Genomic DNA, 27,028 nt, shown 5'->3' with positions numbered 1-27,028 from the left:
TTTGATTCCATGTCTGGATACAATTCTACACAACTTATGTTATTTAATATGCCTCTATCCCTAGGATGCTCCGTCCACAATATTTTCAATGAGAAGCATGGAAACAGTTTTAGTTTTTCACCGATTTATTCTGTGTCACTCGGTGTGCACTTGATTTCCTTACAGACTCCGGTCTGTATGCTGGGATGATTCTTTATCTCCTGTATGCTGGTGTTGTTGTCTTTAGTTGCTAGGAAACGACAGGTGTGAGTGGCACCTATTCTGCCTAATGCTTTTTTTTATTGTTCACAGAGTTGGAGGGAAGGGTATATAAGGTTATGTATTGTACACGTGTAATTGTCTTGAGAAAGGTTCCGTAGTGAGCTGAAATGCTGATCGTTTGTTAATAAATGTTTGTTGTTTCTTTGAAAGACCTGGATTGCTTGCTCTCACTTACATATATATATATATATATATATATATATATATATATATATATATATATATATATATATATATATATATATATAGTATATACAGTATATATATATATATATATATATATATATATTTCTTGAGGTCTTCTTGTATCCTTTCTTGTGTTGGCTATAACAGACCCCGTACTTTTTCCAGCCTAGAGAACAAGCACCATTTCGCAGTTTACAGAACACAATGGAACACATCCAAGTCGCACAAGTTATTTCCTGAAGTAATGAATATGATCTACCACAGCTTAGAATTTGTAGATTCCGAAAAAGCATTTGATTCCGTGTACACCTCATCGGTTCTAGACTACACTAAAATTGTACAAATTAATTTGCTCAAATACATTAGTATTTAGGGGCTCACTCCCCAGAAGGCACTAACCAATTTTCATTGTGACCATTAATGCAGGTTTTGTGCAGCTACCTTCTTGTGTTTAATTTTGTTCTGTTAAATAGGGATTCTCATTTGCTACACTGTTATGATACTATCATTGTCATACCAAAGACATAGCATGTACTGTGCCTGTACATGTAGTGTGTGCGTGTGTGTGCTCTCTACCATTGTGAAGAAAGCACGCATGCACAGACCACTTTCCTCACGGCACCATCTGGTGGCCACACATGGTAATCAACTCACTTGTTTTCCTGGGTAAGCCATGATTATTTGCTGTAACCCTTAACACACCTCTCGGCGGTTTCTGACTTCCCTGTACCTTTCTGTAACAAATTAACAAACATTATTTTTGGGGACGGGGGGATGAATAATGGGTCACGGGGTACTGCTAGTTTTATTTACAAATCTACATTAACGCTTTACTTTAAAAAAAAAAAAAAGAAGAGTTTATAATAAGAAAGCATCCAGTATTTATACCTATGTTCCTCGGGGCAGTGTTCAGTAAACCCATTCTCTGACAGAGGGGCCTGCAATGCTCTGCAAAGTAGTTAAACGGATAGTTGAGAATACGGGTCACACTCTTAGGGGGTCTGCTACTTATACAAGACCACTCGGTTGGCAGCAGCCTCTACGAGTACTTGATCAGGTATTCTGGGCAGATTTGACGCTTTTCGAATATAATGAAGATAGATGGATTGCGGACGTTATCCACGCAGCTGTCGTACAAGCAGGAGGAAGTCTGCGGGTTCTTGGAAGGTGGGACTAAATAAGAGGCTTTCCCAGTTGTGAATTCCCCCACCAGGACACGGGCAACGAACATGATGCGGCTTTCCGAGAATATCGGGGGGCTGTAGGTGTGAGAATAAGATGCATCTTTGGCGAAATAGCTCCCTGCAGAATGGGAAGAGAACATCAGAGACCCCCACATATTGTACACACACGCGCTCGCTTCTCTTCGGCTGCGCTTATAGTGCCGGCGACGTCAGGCTACGGTCGCTGGAAAAATCAAATTGAGATGACTTCCAGCGATCGCGACCGAGCTGTCGCTCCGCGCTTACTGGCGGCAATGCATTTGTTTTGACGCAACATCACGTCGCTGTCGCCGGCACTATAAGCGCATCCATACCCATTCAGTAACTCTCACCTTTCCCATACATGTTGCCATGCGCCCCACAGATGCGCCACTCAAAGTTCTCCTGACAGATGGCATCGATCAGTTTGTCGTTGGTGCCATGGAAAAGTAGACGCTCGTCCACCTCTTTCCCCCCATTCTGCTTCTTCATCTGCTCCTTCTGCCTGTGGAGAGATGTTCAGCGCCCTTAGCACTCACCCACATAACACCTAAATTAGCTGATCCCATCCCTAGCTGACACCTGGTGATCAGAACCTTTGATTTCAATTTTGGTTCTGATATCAGAACTACATCAGTGGACATTGGTCGAAGTGTAGTTCGGGTACAAGGTGTTGGAGTTCAATACTCGCCTATTAGTAATAATTAATTGCTTATATGGGTGCTGACTCACGGGTAAAGAGCGCGATGAACAGAAATGTCATACAGCAATTCACAGAAAACAATCACATTGTCATCTGCGTCCTGTCAATCATTCATATTGACTATACCCCGGATCTATACCAACTCAAATTCACTCCTTGTACATTCTTTCAAGTTCAAGATAGTCTGTAACTGTCACGGTGTCCCCGTGCCCCTCAGATCTCTTCCTCCTCCTGACCTTGTTACAAGACACAGTGTTTTCCCGTCTCTGTACCAACCCTATCTTACTGCTCCCACATTCCAGTGTTCTGCTGAAATACGTCAACAGAAATAAGGGCCGTTCTGTACAGCATGCGGCCGCGCGTTCCTATGCGAACGTGCGTGCACGTGCCGCATGCTTTCCGTGTATATAGAGCCGGGAGCTGCAGTTAAGTGTATGTGCATGTATATGCGTGTATGTGTGTGTATATGTTGTGTGAGTGTGAGTGTAAGTAAGATTTTTTTAAATTAAAAAAAAAGTTTAATAATTTTTTTTTTGTGTGTGCATTTATTTACCACACACACACACACACACACACACACACACACACACACGAGAACAAACATTATCAATAGTGGCGCTCAAATTATCAGTGTGCAACAGAATAATATCAGTGCAATAGTGAAAAAACAATTGTTAATATACAACACATTCGTTGGATGCTGCTGTGACCCAGTGGGGGACTGCTCTCTCAATCCCGTGCAGACACCTACCTCCATCGCAGCTGGCGGATCATCACTTAAAGATACCATTACGTATATACATCCATCCTCACATTTGTGAGTACTCTATATATAGACTTTAAGAAGACATCCTCATTTTAATTATTTAAACAATATTTCACTACCAGAACATTATTTTCTGTTTTCACATGTTTGCGCTTCCCAATGATCACCACTTCATATACACACATACACACCAATACATACATTTGAGCGCAGGCAGCGGCGCGAAAAGATGAATTTCTTCATCTTCGCCGCTGTCTGTCGGCTCCCCTCTCCCTGCCGTGCGCGCGCGGCCCTTATATAGAAAGGCGGACTAACGTCAGCCAACTAAAAATCCGCGCGCACGCACGGCGTAGCACGCGCCCGGCACTATAGAACGTGCCTAAGGCTTTGCCTATAGTGCCGCCGATGGCGACGGCGACACAATGGGTGACGTCACCCGTCGCCGTCGCCGCCAGCGAAAGTTATGTTTCGCCGGTCGGCGGCATCGCGGGATTCCCGCAATTTGATTTGTTAAAGGGCCGTCACGTGACGGCCCTTGAAAAATCAAATTTTGCCAGCGGCGGGTTTTGGCGATGGCGACGTCGCTCCGCTTATAGGGCACTCGGAGGCGGCAGCAATGCTTTTGTTTTCGGGCGAGTTCACATCGCATCGCCGGCACTATAAGCGCAGCCTAAGGAGGGAGGGCAGCAGAAGTGGAAGACATGTCAGTTTTTGCAACTAGAGCGTCAGCTCTTTAGCCAGCAACTTTCACTACAATACGTAAAGCAGAAATCCTGCCTGCCCAGTTTCTATTACCTCCCTTTCTTTTTAACTGCATGAGAACCCCCTCCCACTTGACAGGTACAAGCAAAGTCTGTTAGATGCCCCAGTCTGATACGGGGCAGAAGACTGCTTAGTGAATAGGGGCCTTTGTATGTGTGAACTTTATCTTTAACCCTTTAGAACCCAAACCAGAACACCCGGACAAGTGACCATCACTAGGTGGTACCCTAGGTGTGTAAATAAGAAAATAGTGGTGCACTGTATACTTCAGTATTATTCTTCTTTTAGCACTGGATAGCACAATCATTCCTCGGTAGGCTGGCTGCACAGAGACGACCTGCTTTGCTTGCTTCCTTGCTCTTACCGCTGGTACGCCTGCGTCAGTGCGGGGTTGTGGACGCGCTCGATGCTCAGGATGGACACTGTGCGTAGTGTGCTGTGGAATAAATCCTTCACCTGTTTGTATTCCTCCGATGTCTGAGACAAGACGATTAGCTGCAAAATATCCACAGCAAACAGTGCGTTAGAGCCCAGCCCCTTCAGACCTTTCACATCATCTCTGGCCCTTGTCCTGTCCCTATTTGGTTTATTAAATCCCAAGACCTAGCACAATCCTGTTTTGTCACTTACTTGTGGGGATTTCAAGACGCGGCTCGGTGAGTAAAGACACTGACTCTGATAACCACACCACCGGTGTGAAGCAGGGGAACCGGTGTCGGCTCCTTGTGACCTTGGGTAAGTCACTTTATCTCCCTGTCCCTCAGGCACCAAAAATATAGATTGTAAGCTCACCTGGTCAGGGGCCTGTGTCTGTTAACATCCTATGTGCTGCGTCCCGCGTGCTATACTGTAGTTTGACTGTAAGCTCCTCGGGGCAGGGACTCCTCTTCCTTAATGTTACTTTTATGTCTAAAGCACTTATTCCCATGACCTGTTATTTATATTATCTGTTATTTATTTGATTACCACATGTATTACTACTGTGAAGCGCTATGTACATTAATGGCGCTATATAAATAAAGACATACAATACAATACAGTTTGACGAGATTTGAGTCCCAATTGGGAGAAAAGCGCTATATCTAATAAAGTTATTATTATTCATTATATCTATACATCTCAGGATTAAGCCTGTAAATGTGGCATAATGTTATATCCATTAGTGATATACATTTGTGATTTTTGAGGAAGACCCGCAGTGTAAGTATACTTCTCACACTCGGGTTATGTATCTAAGACTCTTGGCTGCAAAACTAGAGCAAAAATAGCACTAGATTTACCAAAAACATTCAATTAAAAGAAGTGACATTTATCTATTCGATAAATCCACTATTGATTTTTGCACCAACTTTGTGTCAGGGAGATAATAACCCAAACTGTATAATTCTACACAGAACTTTGTGTCAGGGAGATAATAACCCAAACAGTATCCCTGTACACAGAACTTTGTGTCAGGGAGATAATAGCCCAAACAGTATCCCTATACACAGAACTTTGTGTCAGGGAGATAATAACCCAAACTGTATAATTCTACACAGAACTTTGTGTCAGGGAGATAATAGCCCAAACAGTATAATTCTACACAGAACTTTGTGTCAGGGAGATAACCCAAACAGTATCCCTGTACACAGAACTTTGTGTCAGGGAGATAGCCCAAACAGTATCCCTATACACAGAACTTTGTGTCAGGGAGATAATAGCCCAAACAGTATCCCTATACACAGAACTTTGTGTCAGGGAGATAACCCAAACAGTATCCCTATACACAGAACTTTGTGTCAGGGAGATAATAGCCCAAACAGTATCCCTGTACACAGAACTTTGTGTCAGGGAGATAATAGCCCAAACACTATCCCTATACACAGAACTTTGTGTCAGGGAGATAACCCAAACAGTATCCCTGTACACAGAACTTTGTATCAGGGAGATAATAGCCCAAACAGTATCCCTATACACAGAACTTTGTGTCAGGGAGATAATAGCCCAAACAGTATCCCTATACACAGAACTTTGTGTCAGGGAGATAATAACCCAAACAGTATCCCTATACACAGAACTTTGTGTCAGGGAGATAACCCAAACAGTATCCCTATACACAGAACTTTGTGTCAGGGAGATAATAACCCAAACAGTATCCCTATACACAGAACTTTGTGTCAGGGAGATAATAGCCCAAACAGTATCCCTATACACAGAACTTTGTATCAGGGAGATAATAGCCCAAACAGTATAATTCTACACAGAACTTTGTGTCAGGGAGATAACCCAAACAGTATCCCTATACACAGAACTTTGTGTCAGGGAGATAATAGCCCAAACAGTATCCCTATACACAGAACTTTGTGTCAGGGAGATAATAGCCCAAACAGTATCCCTATACACAGAACTTTGTGTCAGGGAGATAATAGCCCAAACAGTATCCCTATACACAGAACTTTGTGTCAGGGAGATAATAACCCAAACAGTATCCCTATACACAGAACTTTGTGTCAGGGAGATAACCCAAACAGTATCCCTATACACAGAACTTTGTGTCAGGGAGATAATAGCCCAAACAGTATCCCTATACACAGAACTTTGTGTCAGGGAGATAACCCAAACAGTATCCCTATACACAGAACTTTGTGTCAGGGAGATAACCCAAACAGTATCCCTATACACAGAACTTTGTGTCAGGGAGATAATAACCCAAACAGTATCCCTATACACAGAACTTTGTGTCAGGGAGATAATAGCCCAAACAGTATCCCTATACACAGAACTTTGTGTCAGGGAGATAATAGCCCAAACAGTATCCCTGTACACAGAACTTTGTGTCAGGGAGATAACCCAAACAGTATCCCTGTACACAGAACTTTGTGTCAGGGAGATAACCCAAACAGTATCCCTATACACAGAACTTTGTGTCAGGGAGATAACCCAAACAGTATCCCTATACACAGAACTTTGTGTCAGGGAGATAACCCAAACAGTATCCCTATACACAGAACTTTGTGTCAGGGAGATAACCCAAACAGTATCCCTATACACAGAACTTTGTGTCAGGGAGATAACCCAAACAGTATCCCTATACACAGAACTTTGTGTCAGGGAGATAACCCAAACAGTATCCCTATACACAGAACTTTGTGTCAGGGAGATAACCCAAACAGTATCCCTGTACACAGAACTTTGTGTCAGGGAGATAACCCAAACAGTATCCCTATACACAGAACTTTGTGTCAGGGAGATAACCCAAACAGTATCCCTATACACAGAACTTTGTGTCAGGGAGATAACCCAAACAGTATCCCTATACACAGAACTTTGTGTCAGGGAGATAACCCAAACAGTATCCCTATACACAGAACTTTGTGTCAGGGAGATAATAACCCAAACAGTATCCCTGTACACAGAACTTTGTGTCAGGGAGATAACCCAAACAGTATCCCTATACACAGAACTTTGTGTCAGGGAGATAATAACCCAAACAGTATCCCTGTACACAGAACTATGTGTCAGGGAGATAATAGCCCAAACAGTATCCCTATACACAGAACTTTGTGTCAGGGAGATAATAGCCCAAACAGTATCCCTGTACACAGAACTTTGTGTCAGGGAGATAATAACCCAAACAGTATCCCTATACACAGAACTTTGTGTCAGGGAGATAATAGCCCAAACAGTATCCCTATACACAGAACTTTGTGTCAGGGAGATATTAGCCCAAACAGTATCCCTATACACAGAACTTTGTGTCAGGGAGATAATAGCCCAAACAGTATCCCTGTACACAGAACTTTGTGTCAGGGAGATAATAACCCAAACAGTATCCCTGTACACAGAACTTTGTGTCAGGGAGATAATAGCCCAAACAGTATCCCTATACACAGAACTTTGTGTCAGGGAGATAATAGCCCAAACAGTATCCCTATACACAGAACTTTGTGTCAGGGAGATAACCCAAACAGTATCCCTATACACAGAACTTTGTGTCAGGGAGATAACCCAAACAGTATCCCTATACACAGAACTTTGTGTCAGGGAGATAACCCAAACAGTATCCCTATACACAGAACTTTGTGTCAGGGAGATAATAGCCCAAACAGTATCCCTGTACACAGAACTTTGTGTCAGGGAGATAATAGCCCAAACAGTATCCCTGTACACAGAACTTTGTGTCAGGGAGATAATAGCCCAAACAGTATCCCTGTACACAGAACTTTGTGTCAGGGAGATAACCCAAACAGTATCCCTATACACAGAACTTTGTGTCAGGGAGATAATAGCCCAAACTGTATCCCTATACACAGAACTTTGTGTCAGGGAGATAACCCAAACAGTATCCCTGTACACAGAACTTTGTGTCAGGGAGATAACCCAAACAGTATCCCTGTACACAGAACTTTGTGTCAGGGAGATAACCCAAACAGTATCCCTATACACAGAACTTTGTGTCAGGGAGATAATAGCCCAAACAGTATCCCTGTACACAGAACTTTGTGTCAGGGAGATAACCCAAACAGTATCCCTATACACAGAACTTTGTGTCAGGGAGATAATAGCCCAAACAGTATCCCTGTACACTGAACTTTGTGTCAGGGAGATAATAACCCAAACAGCATCCCTGTACACAGAACTTTGTATCAGGGAGATAATAGCCCAAACAGTATCCCTATACACAGAACTTTGTGTCAGGGAGATAATAACCCAAACAGTATCCCTATACACAGAACTTTGTGTCAGGGAGATAACCCAAACAGTATCCCTATACACAGAACTTTGTGTCAGGGAGATAATAGCCCAAACTGTATCCCAATACACAGAACTTTGTGTCAGGGAGATAATAACCCAAACAGTATCCCTATACACAGAACTTTGTGTCAGGGAGATAATAACCCAAACAGTATCCCTATACACAGAACTTTGTGTCAGGGAGATAATAACCCAAACAGTATCCCTATACACAGAACTTTGTGTCAGGGAGATAACCCAAACAGTATCCCTATACACAGAACTTTGTGTCAGGGAGATAATAGCCCAAACAGTATCCCTATACACAGAACTTTGTGTCAGGGAGATAATAGCCCAAACAGTATCCCTATACACAGAACTTTGTGTCAGGGAGATAATAACCCAAACAGTATCCCTATACACAGAACTTTGTGTCAGGGAGATAACCCAAACAGTATCCCTATACACAGAACTTTGTGTCAGGGAGATAATAGCCCAAACTGTATCCCTATACACAGAACTTTGTGTCAGGGAGATAACCCAAACAGTATCCCTATACACAGAACTTTGTGTCAGGGAGATAATAGCCCAAACAGTATCCCTATACACAGAACTTTGTGTCAGGGAGATAATAGCCCAAACAGTATCCCTATACACAGAACTTTGTGTCAGGGAGATAATAGCCCAAACAGTATCCCTATACACAGAACTTTGTGTCAGGGAGATAACCCAAACAGTATCCCTATACACAGAACTTTGTGTCAGGGAGATAATAACCCAAACAGTATCCCTGTACACAGAACTATGTGTCAGGGAGATAATAGCCCAAACAGTATCCCTATACACAGAACTTTGTGTCAGGGAGATAATAGCCCAAACAGTATCCCTGTACACAGAACTTTGTGTCAGGGAGATAATAACCCAAACAGTATCCCTATACACAGAACTTTGTGTCAGGGAGATAATAGCCCAAACAGTATCCCTATACACAGAACTTTGTGTCAGGGAGATATTAGCCCAAACAGTATCCCTATACACAGAACTTTGTGTCAGGGAGATAATAGCCCAAACAGTATCCCTGTACACAGAACTTTGTGTCAGGGAGATAATAACCCAAACAGTATCCCTGTACACAGAACTTTGTGTCAGGGAGATAATAGCCCAAACAGTATCCCTATACACAGAACTTTGTGTCAGGGAGATAATAGCCCAAACAGTATCCCTATACACAGAACTTTGTGTCAGGGAGATAACCCAAACAGTATCCCTATACACAGAACTTTGTGTCAGGGAGATAACCCAAACAGTATCCCTATACACAGAACTTTGTGTCAGGGAGATAACCCAAACAGTATCCCTATACACAGAACTTTGTGTCAGGGAGATAATAGCCCAAACAGTATCCCTGTACACAGAACTTTGTGTCAGGGAGATAATAGCCCAAACAGTATCCCTGTACACAGAACTTTGTGTCAGGGAGATAATAGCCCAAACAGTATCCCTGTACACAGAACTTTGTGTCAGGGAGATAACCCAAACAGTATCCCTATACACAGAACTTTGTGTCAGGGAGATAATAGCCCAAACTGTATCCCTATACACAGAACTTTGTGTCAGGGAGATAACCCAAACAGTATCCCTGTACACAGAACTTTGTGTCAGGGAGATAACCCAAACAGTATCCCTGTACACAGAACTTTGTGTCAGGGAGATAACCCAAACAGTATCCCTATACACAGAACTTTGTGTCAGGGAGATAATAGCCCAAACAGTATCCCTGTACACAGAACTTTGTGTCAGGGAGATAACCCAAACAGTATCCCTATACACAGAACTTTGTGTCAGGGAGATAATAGCCCAAACAGTATCCCTGTACACTGAACTTTGTGTCAGGGAGATAATAACCCAAACAGCATCCCTGTACACAGAACTTTGTATCAGGGAGATAATAGCCCAAACAGTATCCCTATACACAGAACTTTGTGTCAGGGAGATAATAACCCAAACAGTATCCCTATACACAGAACTTTGTGTCAGGGAGATAACCCAAACAGTATCCCTATACACAGAACTTTGTGTCAGGGAGATAATAGCCCAAACTGTATCCCAATACACAGAACTTTGTGTCAGGGAGATAATAACCCAAACAGTATCCCTATACACAGAACTTTGTGTCAGGGAGATAATAACCCAAACAGTATCCCTATACACAGAACTTTGTGTCAGGGAGATAATAACCCAAACAGTATCCCTATACACAGAACTTTGTGTCAGGGAGATAACCCAAACAGTATCCCTATACACAGAACTTTGTGTCAGGGAGATAATAGCCCAAACAGTATCCCTATACACAGAACTTTGTGTCAGGGAGATAATAGCCCAAACAGTATCCCTATACACAGAACTTTGTGTCAGGGAGATAATAACCCAAACAGTATCCCTATACACAGAACTTTGTGTCAGGGAGATAACCCAAACAGTATCCCTATACACAGAACTTTGTGTCAGGGAGATAATAGCCCAAACTGTATCCCTATACACAGAACTTTGTGTCAGGGAGATAACCCAAACAGTATCCCTATACACAGAACTTTGTGTCAGGGAGATAATAGCCCAAACAGTATCCCTATACACAGAACTTTGTGTCAGGGAGATAATAGCCCAAACAGTATCCCTATACACAGAACTTTGTGTCAGGGAGATAATAGCCCAAACAGTATCCCTATACACAGAACTTTGTGTCAGGGAGATAACCCAAACAGTATCCCTATACACAGAACTTTGTGTCAGGGAGATAATAACCCAAACAGTATCCCTATACACAGAACTTTGTGTCAGGGAGATAATAGCCCAAACAGTATCCCTGTACACAGAACTTTGTGTCAGGGAGATAACCCAAACAGTATAATTCTACACAGAACTTTGTGTCAGGGAGATAACCCAAACAGTATCCCTATACACAGAACTTTGTGTCAGGGAGATAACCCAAACAGTATCCCTATACACAGAACTTTGTGTCAGGGAGATAACCCAAACAGTATCCCTATACACAGAACTTTGTGTCAGGGAGATAATAGCCCAAACAGTATCCCTATACACAGAACTTTGTGTCAGGGAGATAATAGCCCAAACAGTATCCCTGTACACAGAACTTTGTGTCAGGGAGATAACCCAAACTGTATCCCTATACACAGAACTTTGTGTCAGGGAGATAATAACCCAAACAGTATCCCTATACACAGAACTTTGTGTCAGGGAGATAATAGCCCAAACAGTATAATTCTACACAGAACTTTGTGTCAGGGAGATAACCCAAACAGTATCCCTGTACACAGAACTTTGTGTCAGGGAGATAATAGCCCAAACAGTATCCCTATACACAGAACTTTGTGTCAGGGAGATAATAGCCCAAACAGTATCCCTATACACAGAACTTTGTGTCAGGGAGATAATAACCCAAACAGTATCCCTATACACAGAACTTTGTGTCAGGGAGATAACCCAAACAGTATCCCTATACACAGAACTTTGTGTCAGGGAGATAACCCAAACAGTATCCCTATACACAGAACTTTGTGTCAGGGAGATAATAGCCCAAACAGTATCCCTATACACAGAACTTTGTGTCAGGGAGATAACCCAAACAGTATCCCTGTACACAGAACTTTGTGTCAGGGAGATAACCCAAACAGTATCCCTATACACAGAACTTTGTGTCAGGGAGATAACCCAAACAGTATCCCTATACACAGAACTTTGTGTCAGGGAGATAACCCAAACAGTATCCCTATACACAGAACTTTGTGTCAGGGAGATAACCCAAACTGTATCCCTATACACAGAACTTTGTGTCAGGGAGATAATAGCCCAAACAGTATCCCTATACACAGAACTTTGTGTCAGGGAGATAACCCAAACAGTATCCCTGTACACAGAACTTTGTGTCAGGGAGATAACCCAAACAGTATCCCTATACACAGAACTTTGTGTCAGGGAGATAACCCAAACAGTATCCCTATACACAGAACTTTGTGTCAGGGAGATAATAGCCCAAACAGTATCCCTATACACAGAACTTTGTGTCAGGGAGATAATAGCCCAAACAGTATCCCTGTACACAGAACTTTGTGTCAGGGAGATAATAGCCCAAACAGTATCCCTATACACAGAACTTTGTGTCAGGGAGATAACCCAAACAGTATCCCTGTACACAGAACTTTGTGTCAGGGAGATAACCCAAACAGTATCCCTATACACAGAACTTTGTGTCAGGGAGATAATAGCCCAAACAGTATCCCTGTACACAGAACTTTGCTTCTCCCCTTACTGTCTCACCCCCCTCTGCCCACTTTCATTGTTTCTCATACCTTGTAGTCCACCTTTGGTAGTCGAGCTCTGTCACAATGTGGGGGGATGGATTTCTTATCCTCCTGCGATGAGTCAGGCTTCCTGGGAAATAGAATAAACAGGGTTTCAAGACACCGGCACAAACAGAGGTCTCTCTCTAACACTACACACTGATATCTCACTATCTGCTGTTGGTACAAACATACACAATTAGATTCATTAGACTCTTCCCACTATATGGAATATCCTTCTGCCCTTCATTCAATAAGATATGAAGCGGCTTCCCAGAGCCGGAGAACAGTTTAATCCCATTCATTTAAATTGAGCTCAACGCTTCTCCAGCACTGGGAAGGCAGCCTCATAGTATATTCAATACAGGAGTTTGTCTCCCTCTTTATCTTGCTCTCTCCCCCTCTCAGTCCCCCCATTACACATGCATTTTGCCCTCATTGTCATACTCTGTAGTTCTTGTCTCTCCCCCTCTCAGAACTCACCTGGTTTTCTTCCTCTTCACTTCAAGCGTGTGTTTCCTGTCAACACGCCTCACTGCGCCAGTTCGCAGGTTCCTCTGGACCATGTCTGGGAAATCAAGGATCAGACATTACACTCGGCCCTGGTATCAGAGTATCAGGATTAATGCTGCATTAGGCTGCGCTTATAGTGCCGATGGCGGCAACGCGAACGGTCAGGCTACGGTCGCTGGAAAAATCCAATAGAGATGACTTCCAGCGATCGCGACCAAACCGTCGCTCCGGCACGTCGCGCTTACTTTAAGATGGATAGAGAGGGTGCCAGTCGAATATTGAGAATGAAGGGCATTCCAGAGGTGCGGGGCAGTGAGTGAGAAAGGTTTTAGGTGGGAGAGGGCTTTAGATACAAAGGGGGTAGAGAGAAGACATCCTTGAGCAGAACGCAGGACTCGGGATGGTGTATAGTGAGAAACTAGGGCTGAGATGTAAGGAGGGGCAGAAGAGTGTAGATATTAGATTAAAAAGGAAAAAAATGACCAGGTTGAACCAACCCTTCAAAAACAGAGAAAGAGGTGTTGGAGGATACAGGGAAAACAGTGAGATGTACTGTACCTTTAAACCTGAGTTCATATGTCTCTCTCCCAACTTTGAACTGCAGTGTTGCACGTTCGCCTGACAGGTACGCCTTCTCCAGTTCACTGCTGCAGACGTTGGCAGCTTTATGGAAGGTGCTCTGCTTGGGATGAAATAAGTATTTGCTTAGTACTATGTTACTAATTGCAACACAAAGCTTATACACAAGGTGGGAACTCAGCCATTTCTCCCTTGTTACATTGCCAGTCACAGATGGACAGTAGTTATTACCAAGCGGACTGAAGGAGGCGTTTAGTGGTAAGATCACCACATTCTGAAGTGGGCCAACCTAGCTCCTTGTGATCTTAGCAGCTCGCTCTATCTCCCTGTGCTTCAGGCATCAAACGTACAGAAAATATCCTTATTAAGAACACAGTGTCATTTAATCTGAGGTAAGTAGCCCTGATGTGTTTTGCGGTGAAAGGATAATAGAACAAGAATAACACAAGCCACTTACCACTTGAAAAAGACCGCTCAGGTCAAAACGTCACTTTGTTTTTTGGCTCATTAAAAGAGCATTAGAGCATCCGCAGTGCCTTGTGTTATTCTGGTTCTATTATCCTATTTGGATTTCCAGCAGGCCACCCTTCAGCACCAGAGCACCGGTAATTATGTATGCTTATTACTTGTATGGTGTGCAGCAGATATCCCTTTTTCTCATATTGTGGTGAAAGGAAGCAGAGTTTATTTGATTATTTTCAATTGTTATCTCTATTACTGTAATACCTATGGTACACTGCGCCTGCTCATTTTTTGTTACTCTGTGTTTCTGTATACTAATACCTGAGCCAGCATGGTCCGATTGAACTACTGATTTACTATAGTTTAAACTGCCCTGTCAGATGGTAAGCTCTTGAGGTGGGTGTTCATTGCGGCTGCCAAAAGCTGCGTACAGCTCAGCATACACTGTCAGCGGTATAGGGGAAAAAAAGATTCCCTCGTTAAATATTATTATATGAAGCCCTCATGAACATAGTAATTACCTCCTGTCCATACTCAATCCACTTGTTAAATCCCTCCCTCCAGTACCAGGTCGACAACCAATTCTTGGTGAAGATAAAGTGCGCGGGTTTGGAATCACCGGATGGGGCATAGAGATGTCTGACCTTGTTGGATTTAGAGGTCATGGTGTCAGGGTCCGAGACTATTGTCTGGATCCTGCAGGGGAAAGATATATATATATATCGTTTTATCCACTTTAAAGAAAGAATTTACTTGTTTGTGTTCTGTGATTTTTTTAAATATATATTTCTATTTTCTGAATCCAGTCAAATATCTCCCATCATTTATGTCACATAAATCACATACCTATTGTCCTATTTATCTCTTTAGCTAGCGAGGGCAACAGAAACGCTAGAAAAACAAACACAAGTCACATTTACTTGTAGGTTCTAGGACTGATAGTCTTATCACAAGATTAGGGAGAGGTTGTAAAAACCCTCCAAACCGTTTGGTTAACCTGGAAACATTTGGGACCGCATTGACTAAGCAGTGCTACGCTCTAAGGCACCTTCCCTGTTGGAAGACACCTTACAGACTATTCACTTGAACGGGACATGAAGGGGCATATTTTGTAAGCAATACTGGAAGGTGTTTTAGCCAATATGGCCCTAACTGTTTAAGCATTGATACAAACTATTGCAATGACTTAGACTCATTTGATAAATGAAGCAGTTGGAGGGGTTATGAAGGACTTACAGGGAGGGGTTTCCTTTCCTTCACTCTTGTACGCAGCAACAACTGAGGATTACAGAGCATTTGTATGGAGCCAAGGAAGGTTTTAGGGAGGAGTTACACTGACAAGTTATATCAGGGGTGCTCCACTCAGCCCCCCCCTCCCCCCAAGTCAGGTTTGCCAGGATATCCCTGCTTCAGCACAGGGGGTGCAGCCCAAGACTGAGCCACTGATTGATCCACCTGTGCCGAAGCAGGGATATCCTTAAAACCTGAACTGTTGGGGGGGTGTCGAAGGCTGGAGTTGAGCACCGCTGAGCTATATGGCGCATTAGGAGCAGTTGGGGGAAGTGATAGCGAGAAATTATATGGAGGAATGGGGGAAAGTTGTACTGCACCACATGTATGGAGCAGGAGGAGGCATTAGGGAGGAGTGAGCAGATAGATGGAACAGTAAGACGTGTTAGGGAAGAGTTATGATGTTGGGTAGCATGGAGTGGTAGATGGAGCAATAGGAGATGTTAGGGAGGCGTTGTATGGAATGGTTATTTGGAGCAGTAGCAGGAGTTAGGGAAGAGTTTTAGGGAGTGGTTATATAGAGCAATAAGAGGATACAGTGTCACCCTGCGCTGAGAGGAACTGACCGGGTGGGCTATGTCTCTGAATTATTATTTTCCTGTAGCCATGGACCCAACTTTATCATATTGGATAACTCAATTACTGATCCAGAACTGATTTCTAGCATTAACACCACCAACCCACACATGCCCAGTACTGTTCCATGTGTGTCCCAGGGCTGAGTTCATCCGTGTTCATAACATACATGCCATTGGCGTTGCAGTATTCCTTGTCCTTTGAATCCACAGACTGGCTCCTGAGTGGATTCTGCCACTTGTATGTCGAGTGATTGTGAACTCGGTCACAATTCTCTAGAAGTATAAAACACACACATATATAATATTGGCGTTATTGACAAGAATCCTAGAACAAACCCAAAGAGGACGTCTGTCAAGTCATAACTTAACCCTTTCAGTGCCAGAGGGTCCTGCAACCCGAACCCAAAATACAAAACCCCTCTGCCTATGATGAAGTAATATAACTGTTGTGTGTGGACAGAGGACGCTGTATCATGTAGAGTGAATGTGTGTCTTCTTAGAAGTTCTCTTGCTCTTCTTTCTTTCTTTCTTTCTCTGGTACACTTCTAGTTATCGGTTCCTGATAATCAGAATCAGTCTGTAACTGCTTGCTTGTGACTGAGCACGAACTCGCCACGCGTATACCCAGCACATTTGTAGTGAAGAGGATGGTCTCCTGCTGGTGTTGAGGACTGAGGAACAAGATTGGGGAGCTGTGCAGGCAAGGAAACGTGATCGTGCAACAAGCATCTTCAGAAAATGACCACACTGGGACACATTCTTTATACGCATACTTACCCACGCATGTCTTGAAGTGGTATGACTGTCTAGATACTAGCACTACATCTACAAAGCGCATGTCAAGAGTTTTTCTTAGACTCCAATACTCACAGGCTAGGTGCATCCCTATACCAGCATTCATGGGACAACCTTTCTATTAAATATCACTATCTATTCACTAACATTGAGTAACGCACTCATGTATACCTAGCCACTAACTGACTTCCCTCTTCATATTATATGGTTTAAATAAAGGTATATTAATACCTCATCCAACGGGAATTTTCAAGAGGAGTATCAGTGACTAGTGGCATGCTAGAAGGTATACATTTATTTTTTTTTGTACTTAGAGGCCAGACACCATAGCAATATTAATAGCTTCCGGGTTTTTAAGAATTATTTTAATTATCAATAAAGTTTATATGTTGTATGTCTAGCGCATCTATAGACCAGGATCTAATACAACTCAGGTCTGCGGTGCGCCCTAGTGGGGATCTTTCTGTGTGTCTCTCACACACATATCCCTTTTGGAAGAAAAGACCATACAGCCTTTGACACGACATCACTGCACGCCAAAGAAATTAGCATTGCAGGGACCAATGTACATGCCGTACGTCCCAATCAAGAATATACCATGTACATAATCATCACAGCAATGAAAATTTAATCTAAACTATGTCACTGCAAATGGCCACCCATCCCTAATTCTTCTCGGGGCCAGCGCCAACGCTCGGCATATAGATTCAAAGATGCAGCATGTCACAACAGCAGCAAATAAGGGTGCATCATGCGTGTCTGCAGATCAAGGGTTAAAAGTGAGATGTAAAGGAAAATCTCACGCAGAAGCATCAGGAAAACTACTGTAGATGCTGGATGAGACAATGAAGTCACCACGCTTTGCCACATTTAGCACATCCATGATAAGGAGCCTAAAGATTCAGATGATCGCAACTGTACTTATCACTGAAACAATGTAAGAATGTAGTTTTTATAACTCTGTGCCCAGGACATACTTGAAAACGAGAGGTAACTCTCAATGTATTACTCCCTGGTAAAACATTTTTATAAATTACAAATATACCCCCCTTTGGTCCATTTTGTGTCACTATGCCTGTACTTGCCTCTCTTCACAGAAGTTGCTGCCTTTTTCTTTGGAAGAGGTATTGTGTTGTCCCTGAGCACACTGGCATTCCTGTATATGCACTGGAGAGTGAGCACCAAGTTATCCTTCACACCCCATTTGTGGAGCTTTTTCAGGGTCTCTTCATTGTTCAGTATATGGGACCTTTTGCACTTGTTCCTATACTTGCAGTTCCCATTCAGGAAATACTGGCAGGTGTGAAGCTTTTGGCAACTGCTTTTGAAGGTGCAGGATCCATACAGACCATCCCCTCGGTTATAATGCGCACAAACCTTACAAGGGAGAGAGATGAAGCACTCTTTAGTGTTAAACCCACATGGGCTGCCCAGGATGTCCCCAACCCTGACAGACCTCACACAGAGGAATATTGAGCTTGCACCTCCTGTTGCAAAACTGCAGCAAAAACATCCAGTTTTATTTTTTTAAATCAAATTGCTTTTATTTTGATTTCTTTAGTTAAATCCACAATCCCAGATAAATAGGGAGATCATACCTGTCCCGGGGAGTCCCCTGGAGGTCATCGGTGGTGCCCCAATGTCCCATGCCCCCCCTTTCAGGAGTAGCGAGCCTGGGATGGACCGGGGAGCCACCGAGCAAATTGGGGAAACACAACGTCATTAAGCTTTTTATTGACGGCCTCGGCGGTCGTCTGCAGTACCCAAAATGCTGGGGAACCACCGATAAGATATGGGGAACCCCCACATTCAGGGAAGATTAAAATAAAAGTTCACTGCTGGGATTGTTGCTTTAACAAATCTGATGCTGTTTTCTTGCCCCACTTTCTCTTTTTTAAATTGTATTATTATTATTATTAATGATTAGTATTGTAAGTATAAATATTGTAGCAAACTTTTACAAACCCGGTCACTTCGCCTCAGTGGTTCCCATCGTTCTAATGTCCTGAAATCCGGCCCAGTTTGGCGACCACGTGGGCGTCAGTGTGTGATTTGGGGAATGCGCTAATAGGTTAATATTGCTGTATGTCTCACCTCTGGCAGGAAACTGGGGTCGTTCTGTAACAGCAGCTGCCGCAGCTCATCCATGGTCAGCCCTTCCAGCTCATACATCTGTAACAGCTGGAGGTTCTGCCCAGACTGAATGTCATGACTAAAAGTACATGGAGTCCTGCAGTAAAGCAAACACACAGACATTATTTAGAACCCACCTCCCTCTGATGCTGGCAGTCTCCCTTCCTCCCATATATGCTGATCTCCTTCTTATCTGCGGATCAACAAATATACACCTCCTACAAATAAGCCTCTTTACGGCCAGAGCGATCCACAATGCATTGCTTCATAGATGCCTTGTAGGCCACTCTGCCCTAATGAGGTTATGATACCTATTGAAGATAATGTAAGATAATTAGAATCTTGTCTAATTCACAAGGATAAAAAATATATAGGATTTATGCCAGAAATGTATGAACATTAATCATGATAGGGTGTCTGGGTGAAATATGTCAGATATTTGTGGCCCTCTGACAGTTAGAAGTAGCCCCGTCAACACAGATGTCCATGCGTGTATTAAAATCATACAAATGCAATGATGATGGCAGCATTATTCTAGGGGTGATAGGGAGAGAGTTATAGGGTATTTTATACTCTGAGTCATTTGGGGTTAAAATCATTCTCTCTACTAGCCATAAATGTCACGAAAGATTGATGAGTGGGAGATCAGACAAACCCAGAAAAGCTTGGCCTGTCCTTGTCACAGCGCAAACGTTTGCTCATTGTAAGGAATCAGGGAGCGAGTCCTCCGCGGCGCACTCTCTCCTTACCTGCTGCCTCGCACAACCCCGCTGTTTACACAGCACACGCATGCTCATGGAGGAACCGTGTGGATGTTGCGGCATCTGGCTCCGCCCCCCGGATACGGCGTGTGTCAGCGTTACGTGACGCGCGTGCACCGCTTCCCAGCTGCACGTCAACGTTCTCCTGCACCACTCCACCTGTCTTTGCCTCCGATGAGGCCACACCTCTACTCCTCCCCTCTCTCCCATTGTCCTGTCCTCCTATATATGCTCAGCTGTGCCACTTGCACTTTGGCTGAGCATAGTTCCAGTTGCGTTGTTCTCCCACTTCCTGGTTCCTAGCCTTGCCTTGTCTCCCGTTGCCATGCTCTTTCAGATTGATCTCCTGTGTACCAACCCAGCTTGACCCTTGGACTCCGCACCTCTGGCATACTGACGCCGGCTCACTCTGACCTTCCACATCTCTCCAATCCTGACCACGGCTTAAGGACCTCTACAATTCTACTGGCTTTAACCCCTGACCATGGCTATCGGACTTTGACTATTCTACTGGCTCCTACATCTGACCTCGGCAAGTATCAAGACTATCTAACCTCTCCAATCCTGACCCGGCTACCTCGACCATCCACTCTCCAGAAGTGCCCCCGTGGCTGTGGGTGGCGTCTCTACCCATTCCCACCTCAGTACCGGGGTCCCGCCTTGTTTGTGGCGAGCACAGCGTTACACGCAGATAAACAATGCATTTGAGTATCAAAAGTAGACTTAATCAAAATGGGACCAGACAGGGATGCTCGCTTTCGCCGCTACTATTTGCCCTAACAATTGAACCCCTAGCGGCCAAAATAAGAGAGGAAAAAAGCATCAAGGGGATCAGGGTCTCCAAAAAAGAATACAACATTTCCCTATGCGCTGATGATGTGATCCTGACCCTCGCTGACCCCCATATCTCCCTCCCTAACCTACAAAGGTTACTACACCAGTTTGGTACAGTCTCTGACTATAAAGTAAACATAGACAAGTCTGAAGCACTCAATATATCCCTCCCAAGTACAACGTGGAAACTCCTACAATCTAATTACAAATATAAGTGGAGTACCACTTATATCAAATACCTCAGAGTGAGAATCTCGAACTCTCACAGATCCCTCTATCAATATAACTATCCCCCTTTGTTTGACCAGATCAAAAAACTGGAAAAAACTCCAAATATCATGGTTTGGAAGAATAGTCTCGATCAAAATGAATGTCCTTCCAAGGCTACTTTATTTCTTCCAAACACTCCCGTAGCCGTCCCACTAACAGCTCTGAAAAACATACAGTCCCTCATGTTCCATTTCATCTGGAATGATAGAAGACCGAGGGTCCCCAGATCGGTTATGCTCTCATCAAAAATGAGGGCGGGTCTGGGGGTCCCCAATGTGGTCAGGTATTATCTCGCAGCTCAGCTGAAGCAGGCTGTAGTTTGGAATTACGACCCGGCCTCCACCTGCTGGCTTGAGATAGAATCACACTATGCAGCTCCATCCACACTTCAGGTCCTGCTGTGGTCCCAGGGAGAAGGGGAAGGAGGACCGCGGAGGTTTGAGCTAGGAGCAATGAGATGCACGTGGGACATATGGCTCAAAAACAAAGGGAAATATGGCCTGCTAGCTACCCCGTCTCAAATCACCCCTATCTTTGGAAACCCGAACTTCCTGCCCGGGTGTTCTAAAAAACAATTTGACCAATTTCAGGGTCTTGGCATAAGACTGGTTGCCGATCTGCTGAAGAATGGAGAGATCCTATCCTTCCACAAAACCTCCATTTGTTTAAGTTCTTACAAATCAGGCATTTTCTGCTTTCTCTCTCCCAAAACTCCAAATTCCCCCCACCCACTAGATTCGAAACCCTATGCAGTAAAGGCAGTTACCAAAAAGGACTAATATCCGAGATCTATAGGGGGATAGAGTCAACATCATACACCCCGACCCACCATTATATGCAAAAATGGTCTGAGGACCTTAATGTACAAATAGAGAGGGACGAGTGGGAGGACATCTGGGAGATGGCTGCAAAAATCTCAATCTGCACAGTAACAAAAGAGAATATCTACAAAATTCTATTCCAGTGGTACCTGACCCCGGCTAGACTGAGCCAGACCTTCCCCGGCACACCTGACCTGTGCTGGAGGGGATGTCGTCAAAAAGGCGACATGGCCCATATTTGGTGGTCATGTCCAGAGATACAGAGGTTCTGGGCAAAGATCCAGACATTGCTCCACGAGACCACGGGGATTCTCTTCTCCCTGGACCCGCTGGCCCTGGTGCTGAGCAAACCCTTCTATGACCTGCCCCCGCCGATGAGTAGATTGGTCTCATCTATCCTGACTGCGGCTAGATGCTCAATTGCGGCAGCCTGGAAGCAGACTAAAGCCCCCACGAGAAATACGGTAATTAGGAGGATAGACGAAGTAATGTCTATGGAGAAGCTCACAGCCATGCTCCACAAAAAAATGCTGCCGTTTTGGAATAAGTGGGATCCCTGGATAGGACCACAGGGCCTACGTCTGCCTTAGGCCAGAAGGGATTAGTTCATAGCATGGTTGGAGGAGGAGATGGAGATCCACAGAGACCCCCTCACCCCTATGCCTCCCCCCATCCACTCCAGTCCCCCCCTCCCCATCTCCCTTCCCCCCTCTGTTTGTCTACCCCTCCGCTCTCCCCTTGCCCCCCCCCCCTTATATCTCCCCCCCTCCCTCACCACAAAACAAAAAACCCTATTGGCCAACACGAAATTGAACCAACTGAAGTCATGCAGTCATGTGCCGATGACTATATTGTACCCATGTCTGTAAGTGTTGATGCCAATAAAAAAAGTTTGATACAAAAAAAAGTAGACTTAATCTGAGAGGGATGTTCCATTTATCCCACCGGAGTTCTCATATCTTCAATTTCAAGACCTCTTTAAAGCGATCTAATATTGTTCGTTGGTAACGTGTGGTTTCTCTGTTTTATTATTTTATGAAACTATCCACATATAAATATCGTTATTCTTGGCAGTGGCGTAAGAGTTATTGTTCATTGTTAGCGCCCTGCGGGGAAGCTGAGTGAGTCAGCCGGGTAGCTGGAGGTTTTAACCCTTTCACGTGCACATGGGTGTGGCGTTTGTGACATTGTTTATTTTTTATTTATTTGTAAATGTTTTTGGGATCTTACCAGGCGTTGTTGGGGGAGACTTACAAGTGATGTTGGGGGTCTTATAACGGGCTGTTGGAGGAGTCTTACAAGCTGTGTTGGGAGTCTTATAAGGGGTTGTTGTGGGTGAGGGTCTTACAAGCGGTGTTGGGGGTCTTATAAGGGGTTGTTGGGGGGGTCTTACTAATGCTTTGTAAAGGGGCATAATTATGCTTACTTCCCTTCCATCCATTGCCCGTTTAATGCAAGATAAGATCTTGTTTGCCTTTGCAGCTACTGCATGACATTGGGCACTATTGCTAAACCTGCTGTCTACAAGCACTCCTAAATCCTTGTCTCAATCTCTTTCGCGTCAGCCTTTAGCTGGTAGAAAAAGGAGGCAAGCTTTTATAGTATGATTACGTTATCACTGCTTTGTGACTAGCAGCATCGCACTATAAAAGCATTTATCACCCTTTAAACCACTTATCACTGCTTTGCTAATTGGAGCCCTCAGCCTCCCCCTCCTGCTCATGTCTGGTTTGTTCAGTTACAATGCTGGGAAATATTGTTATTATTAATCACTTTTCAATTCATATAGATTTTTTCTCCCAAAGGGCAATTAAAATATAGGGCATGAAAAGCAACATGGTACAAACCTGTAGGATTGTTACAGATGCAGTCCCTGCCCAGGTGAGATTACATGCTGTGTTTTCGGGGCGTGAGGCACAGGGGGATAAAGTGACTTGCCCAAGGTCCCAACGAGCTGACACTGGGAATCGAACCAGGGTCCCCTGATTCAAACACTGGGGGTTATCCACAAAGCAGTGATAAGTGTTTTTAAGTGAGATAAATGCCTTAGCAGCGCGATTCACAAAGCAGTGATAACACTGCAGTATCGCGCTTAAAAGGCTTTTTATCATCAAAACACAGTCATTGCTAAAAAATTTGCGCCATAAATTGCGCCATAAAGCATTTATCTCACTTAAAAACACTTATCACCTCTTTGTGCATAACCCCCACTGTGTTATTGTTTACGTTGTCAGTGTCCTTACTCACTGAGCTGCTCCTTCACCAGGGGCAATAATGCTTGTTACTTAACATTGCTATATACAGGTGCGCCGACGAGTATTCTAAAATTTGCCTTAAACTTGCCTTGGAAAACCTGGGGCTATCACCAACAGGATCCAGGTACATGCTGGGTACATGCTGCAAACATGTCAGTGACAATTCTGCAGAGACTAATGGCCCATCGGATTAACACAGCAGGGGTCCCTGGCAGTCGCATTCAGTTTGAATGGGACTGCCAGGGACCCCCGCTGTTAATCCGATGGGCCATTAGTCTGTCTGCAGAAATGTCACTGAAATGTTGCAGCTTGTACCCAGCACGTACCTAGGATGTACCCAGCATGTACCTGGGTCTTGTTGGTGATTGCCCCAGATTTGTTTTAGAATACTCGTCGGCACTACAGTAATAGTAGTAATAATACTAATAATAATAATAATAATAGGGGGAGGGTCATTATCAAATTCTCTCGGATTCAAAATAGTGGGGGGAAAGCACCAAATGTACTAAAGACAATCTTTAAAGCGTTGAAACCAGTGGGATTTTCTTCTGGTGCAGTATTTTTGCATCAGCAGTGGGGATGACCTTCCAGAGATGGATAATAAGGGTTTCATTCTGCATTGTTTCACAATAATTAATAGGGGCCCCAGTAATCACCCAGTTACCTGCTGCAGCTCCCCAGCACGTGGTAGCGGCACAGGTGGAGTCTCTCGCAGGTTCCCCCGCACTTCTGTTTCCGGTCAGTGCACACGCGCACAGCGCTGCGGGACACGGCCACACGCGCCTCCTCCTGTACATGGAGCATCAGGCTGCGGCCATTCTCCTCCTCCACCAACTTTTCCACCTGCTGCGCATCCAGCCCCAGGGAGCGGCCCAGCTGCCCCAGCTCCATGCTGCCCCCGGAGGAGCAGAGCAGCCGCCTTGCCCGCAGAGAGAGTGCTGAGTAGTCGGGCATGACCCCGAGCTCTGCCTCTGCACTTATTGCTTGTCTGTCTCTGGAATGGTGCTGGGCTCCACACTTGCCATTTCTTTTTCTGTCTCTCGCGTCGCCATTTTTATCTGTCTTTTTCTCTTTCCGTCTGTCTTTGCGCTCTTTGCCTCTCTCTCTTCTTTTCTCTGCGTGACTCTCACTCCTGCTCTCTCTTTTTCTTCTCTTTGTTTCTTTTTCTATTGCCTCACTTTTCTCTGGGTCTCTTTTCTGTCTCCCTGTATCCCTCCTTCTATCTCTCTCTTTCTCTTCATCTTTCTCAAACTCTTCCTCGATCTCGCCCTCTTCTAATCGCTCTTCCTGAAGCTCGCCTTCTTCCAAGCTCTCATTCTCTATACATGTCTCTGCCATTGACCCCATCACTCCCTTTCACTAATTTTGCATGGGGTCTTCCTCCTTTTCTCTCTCTTTCTTCCCTCTTTGCTTCTCTTTTCTTTCCCACCTTTAAGGCCGCCGATGGGGAGTCTTTCCTTTTTAAGCTTCCTCCCTCCACTCTGTCAATATTAAGTCCTCCTATTTCCTTCCACACCCACTTCTAAATTATTACAAAGAAACGAAACCAAAACCCCTGTTCTTCTGCAGTCACTTGTCACAGTGTACTCACTGGCAAAATATTTCCTCTTCTGTTATGTACCAATTACCAGAAGCCTGTCCTGCGCTTCCGTGTATCAGCAATTGCACCTTAGTGTCAAAGTCAATGGAGCTATGTGGGAGGGAGCTCAGCGTGGCCACAGTGTTGACCAGTGTGGGGGGATGTATAATCCTTACCTCAACTGCCTCTCCGGTCTGGGACCAGCTCACCTCCACTGCTCCTGCGTGCTGCCGTCTGTGGTCTCTTTCCTCTTCTGTTATGTAGCCCTCAGTCATGTATGTATCATGGTACGAAGGGGTACATAGCAAAACATAATATACAGCAATTTACATTGTCAGGGTTCACAGTAACATAAGCTAACATGATACATAAGTGGAGGTGCTCCAGGTAACGTGCTGCGTGTCCCAGACAGGTAACGTGCTGCGTATCACAGACAGGTAACGTGCTGCGTGTCCCAGACAGGTAACGTGCTGCGTATCCCAGACAGGTAACGTGCTGCGTGTCCCAGACAGGTAACGTGCTGCGTGTCCCAGACAGGTAACGTGCTGCGTGTCCCAGACAGGTAACGTGCTGCGTATCACAGACAGGTAACGTGCTGCGTATCCCAGACAGGTAACGTGCTGCGTGTCCCAGACAGGTAACGTGCTGCGTGTCCCAGACAGGTAACGTGCTGCGTATCCCTGACATGTAACGTGCTGCGTATCCCAGACAGGTAACGTGCTGCGTGTCCCAGACAGGTAACGTGCTGCGTATCCCAGACAGGTAACGTGCTGCGTATCATAGACAGGTAACGTGCTGCGTATCACAGACAGGTAACGTGCTGCGTATCCCAGACAGGTAACGTGCTGCGTGTCTCAGACAGGTAACGTGCTGCGTGTCCCAGACAGGTAACGTGCTGCGTATCCCTGACATGTAACGTGCTGCGTATCCCAGACAGGTAACGTGCTGCGTGTCCCAGACAGGTAACGTGCTGCGTATCCCAGACAGGTAACGTGCTGCGTGTCCCAGACAGGTAACGTGCTGCGTGTCCCAGACAGGTAACGTGCTGCGTATCACAGACAGGTAACGTGCTGCGTGTCCCAGACAGGTAACGTTCTGCGTGTCCCAGACAGGTAACGTGCTGCGTGTCCCAGACAGGTAACATGCTGCGTGTCCCAGACAGGTAACGTGCTGCGTGTCCCAGACAGGTAACGTGCTGCGTATCACA

At 44.6% G+C, this 27,028-nt stretch overlaps 1 protein-coding gene across 2 annotated transcripts; it reads right to left on the bottom strand.

Annotated features, from left to right (window-relative positions):
* Nucleotides 1–517: 517 nt before the first annotated feature.
* On the bottom strand, nt 518–25,890 carry LOC142496090 (protein mono-ADP-ribosyltransferase PARP12-like). 2 transcript variants are annotated; one of them, XM_075602480.1, is made up of 11 exons: nt 24,907–25,849; nt 19,263–19,398; nt 18,254–18,545; nt 16,541–16,646; nt 15,027–15,201; nt 14,023–14,143; nt 13,435–13,519; nt 12,961–13,042; nt 4,245–4,375; nt 2,003–2,154; nt 518–1,749 (listed from the first exon to the last, which is right to left on the bottom strand). In XM_075602480.1, the coding sequence occupies exons 1-11, from the start codon at nt 25,587–25,589 to the stop codon at nt 1,487–1,489; spliced, it is 2,226 nt and encodes a 741-aa protein (XP_075458595.1). In that variant the 5' UTR covers nt 25,590–25,849; the 3' UTR covers nt 518–1,486. The 2 variants fall into 2 exon arrangements, with proteins under 2 accessions (XP_075458595.1, XP_075458596.1); XM_075602481.1 differs by lacking the exon at nt 518–1,749 and having other exon boundaries at nt 2,008–2,150; nt 24,907–25,890.
* Nucleotides 25,891–27,028: the final 1,138 nt, after the last annotated feature.

The sequence above is a fragment of the Ascaphus truei genome, chromosome 5 (assembly GCF_040206685.1).
Source record: "Ascaphus truei isolate aAscTru1 chromosome 5, aAscTru1.hap1, whole genome shotgun sequence".
Lineage (NCBI taxonomy): Eukaryota > Metazoa > Chordata > Amphibia > Anura > Ascaphidae > Ascaphus > Ascaphus truei.
Note: the sequence above shows the minus strand (reverse complement) of the source record. Positions and strands in the feature narration are given on the sequence as shown.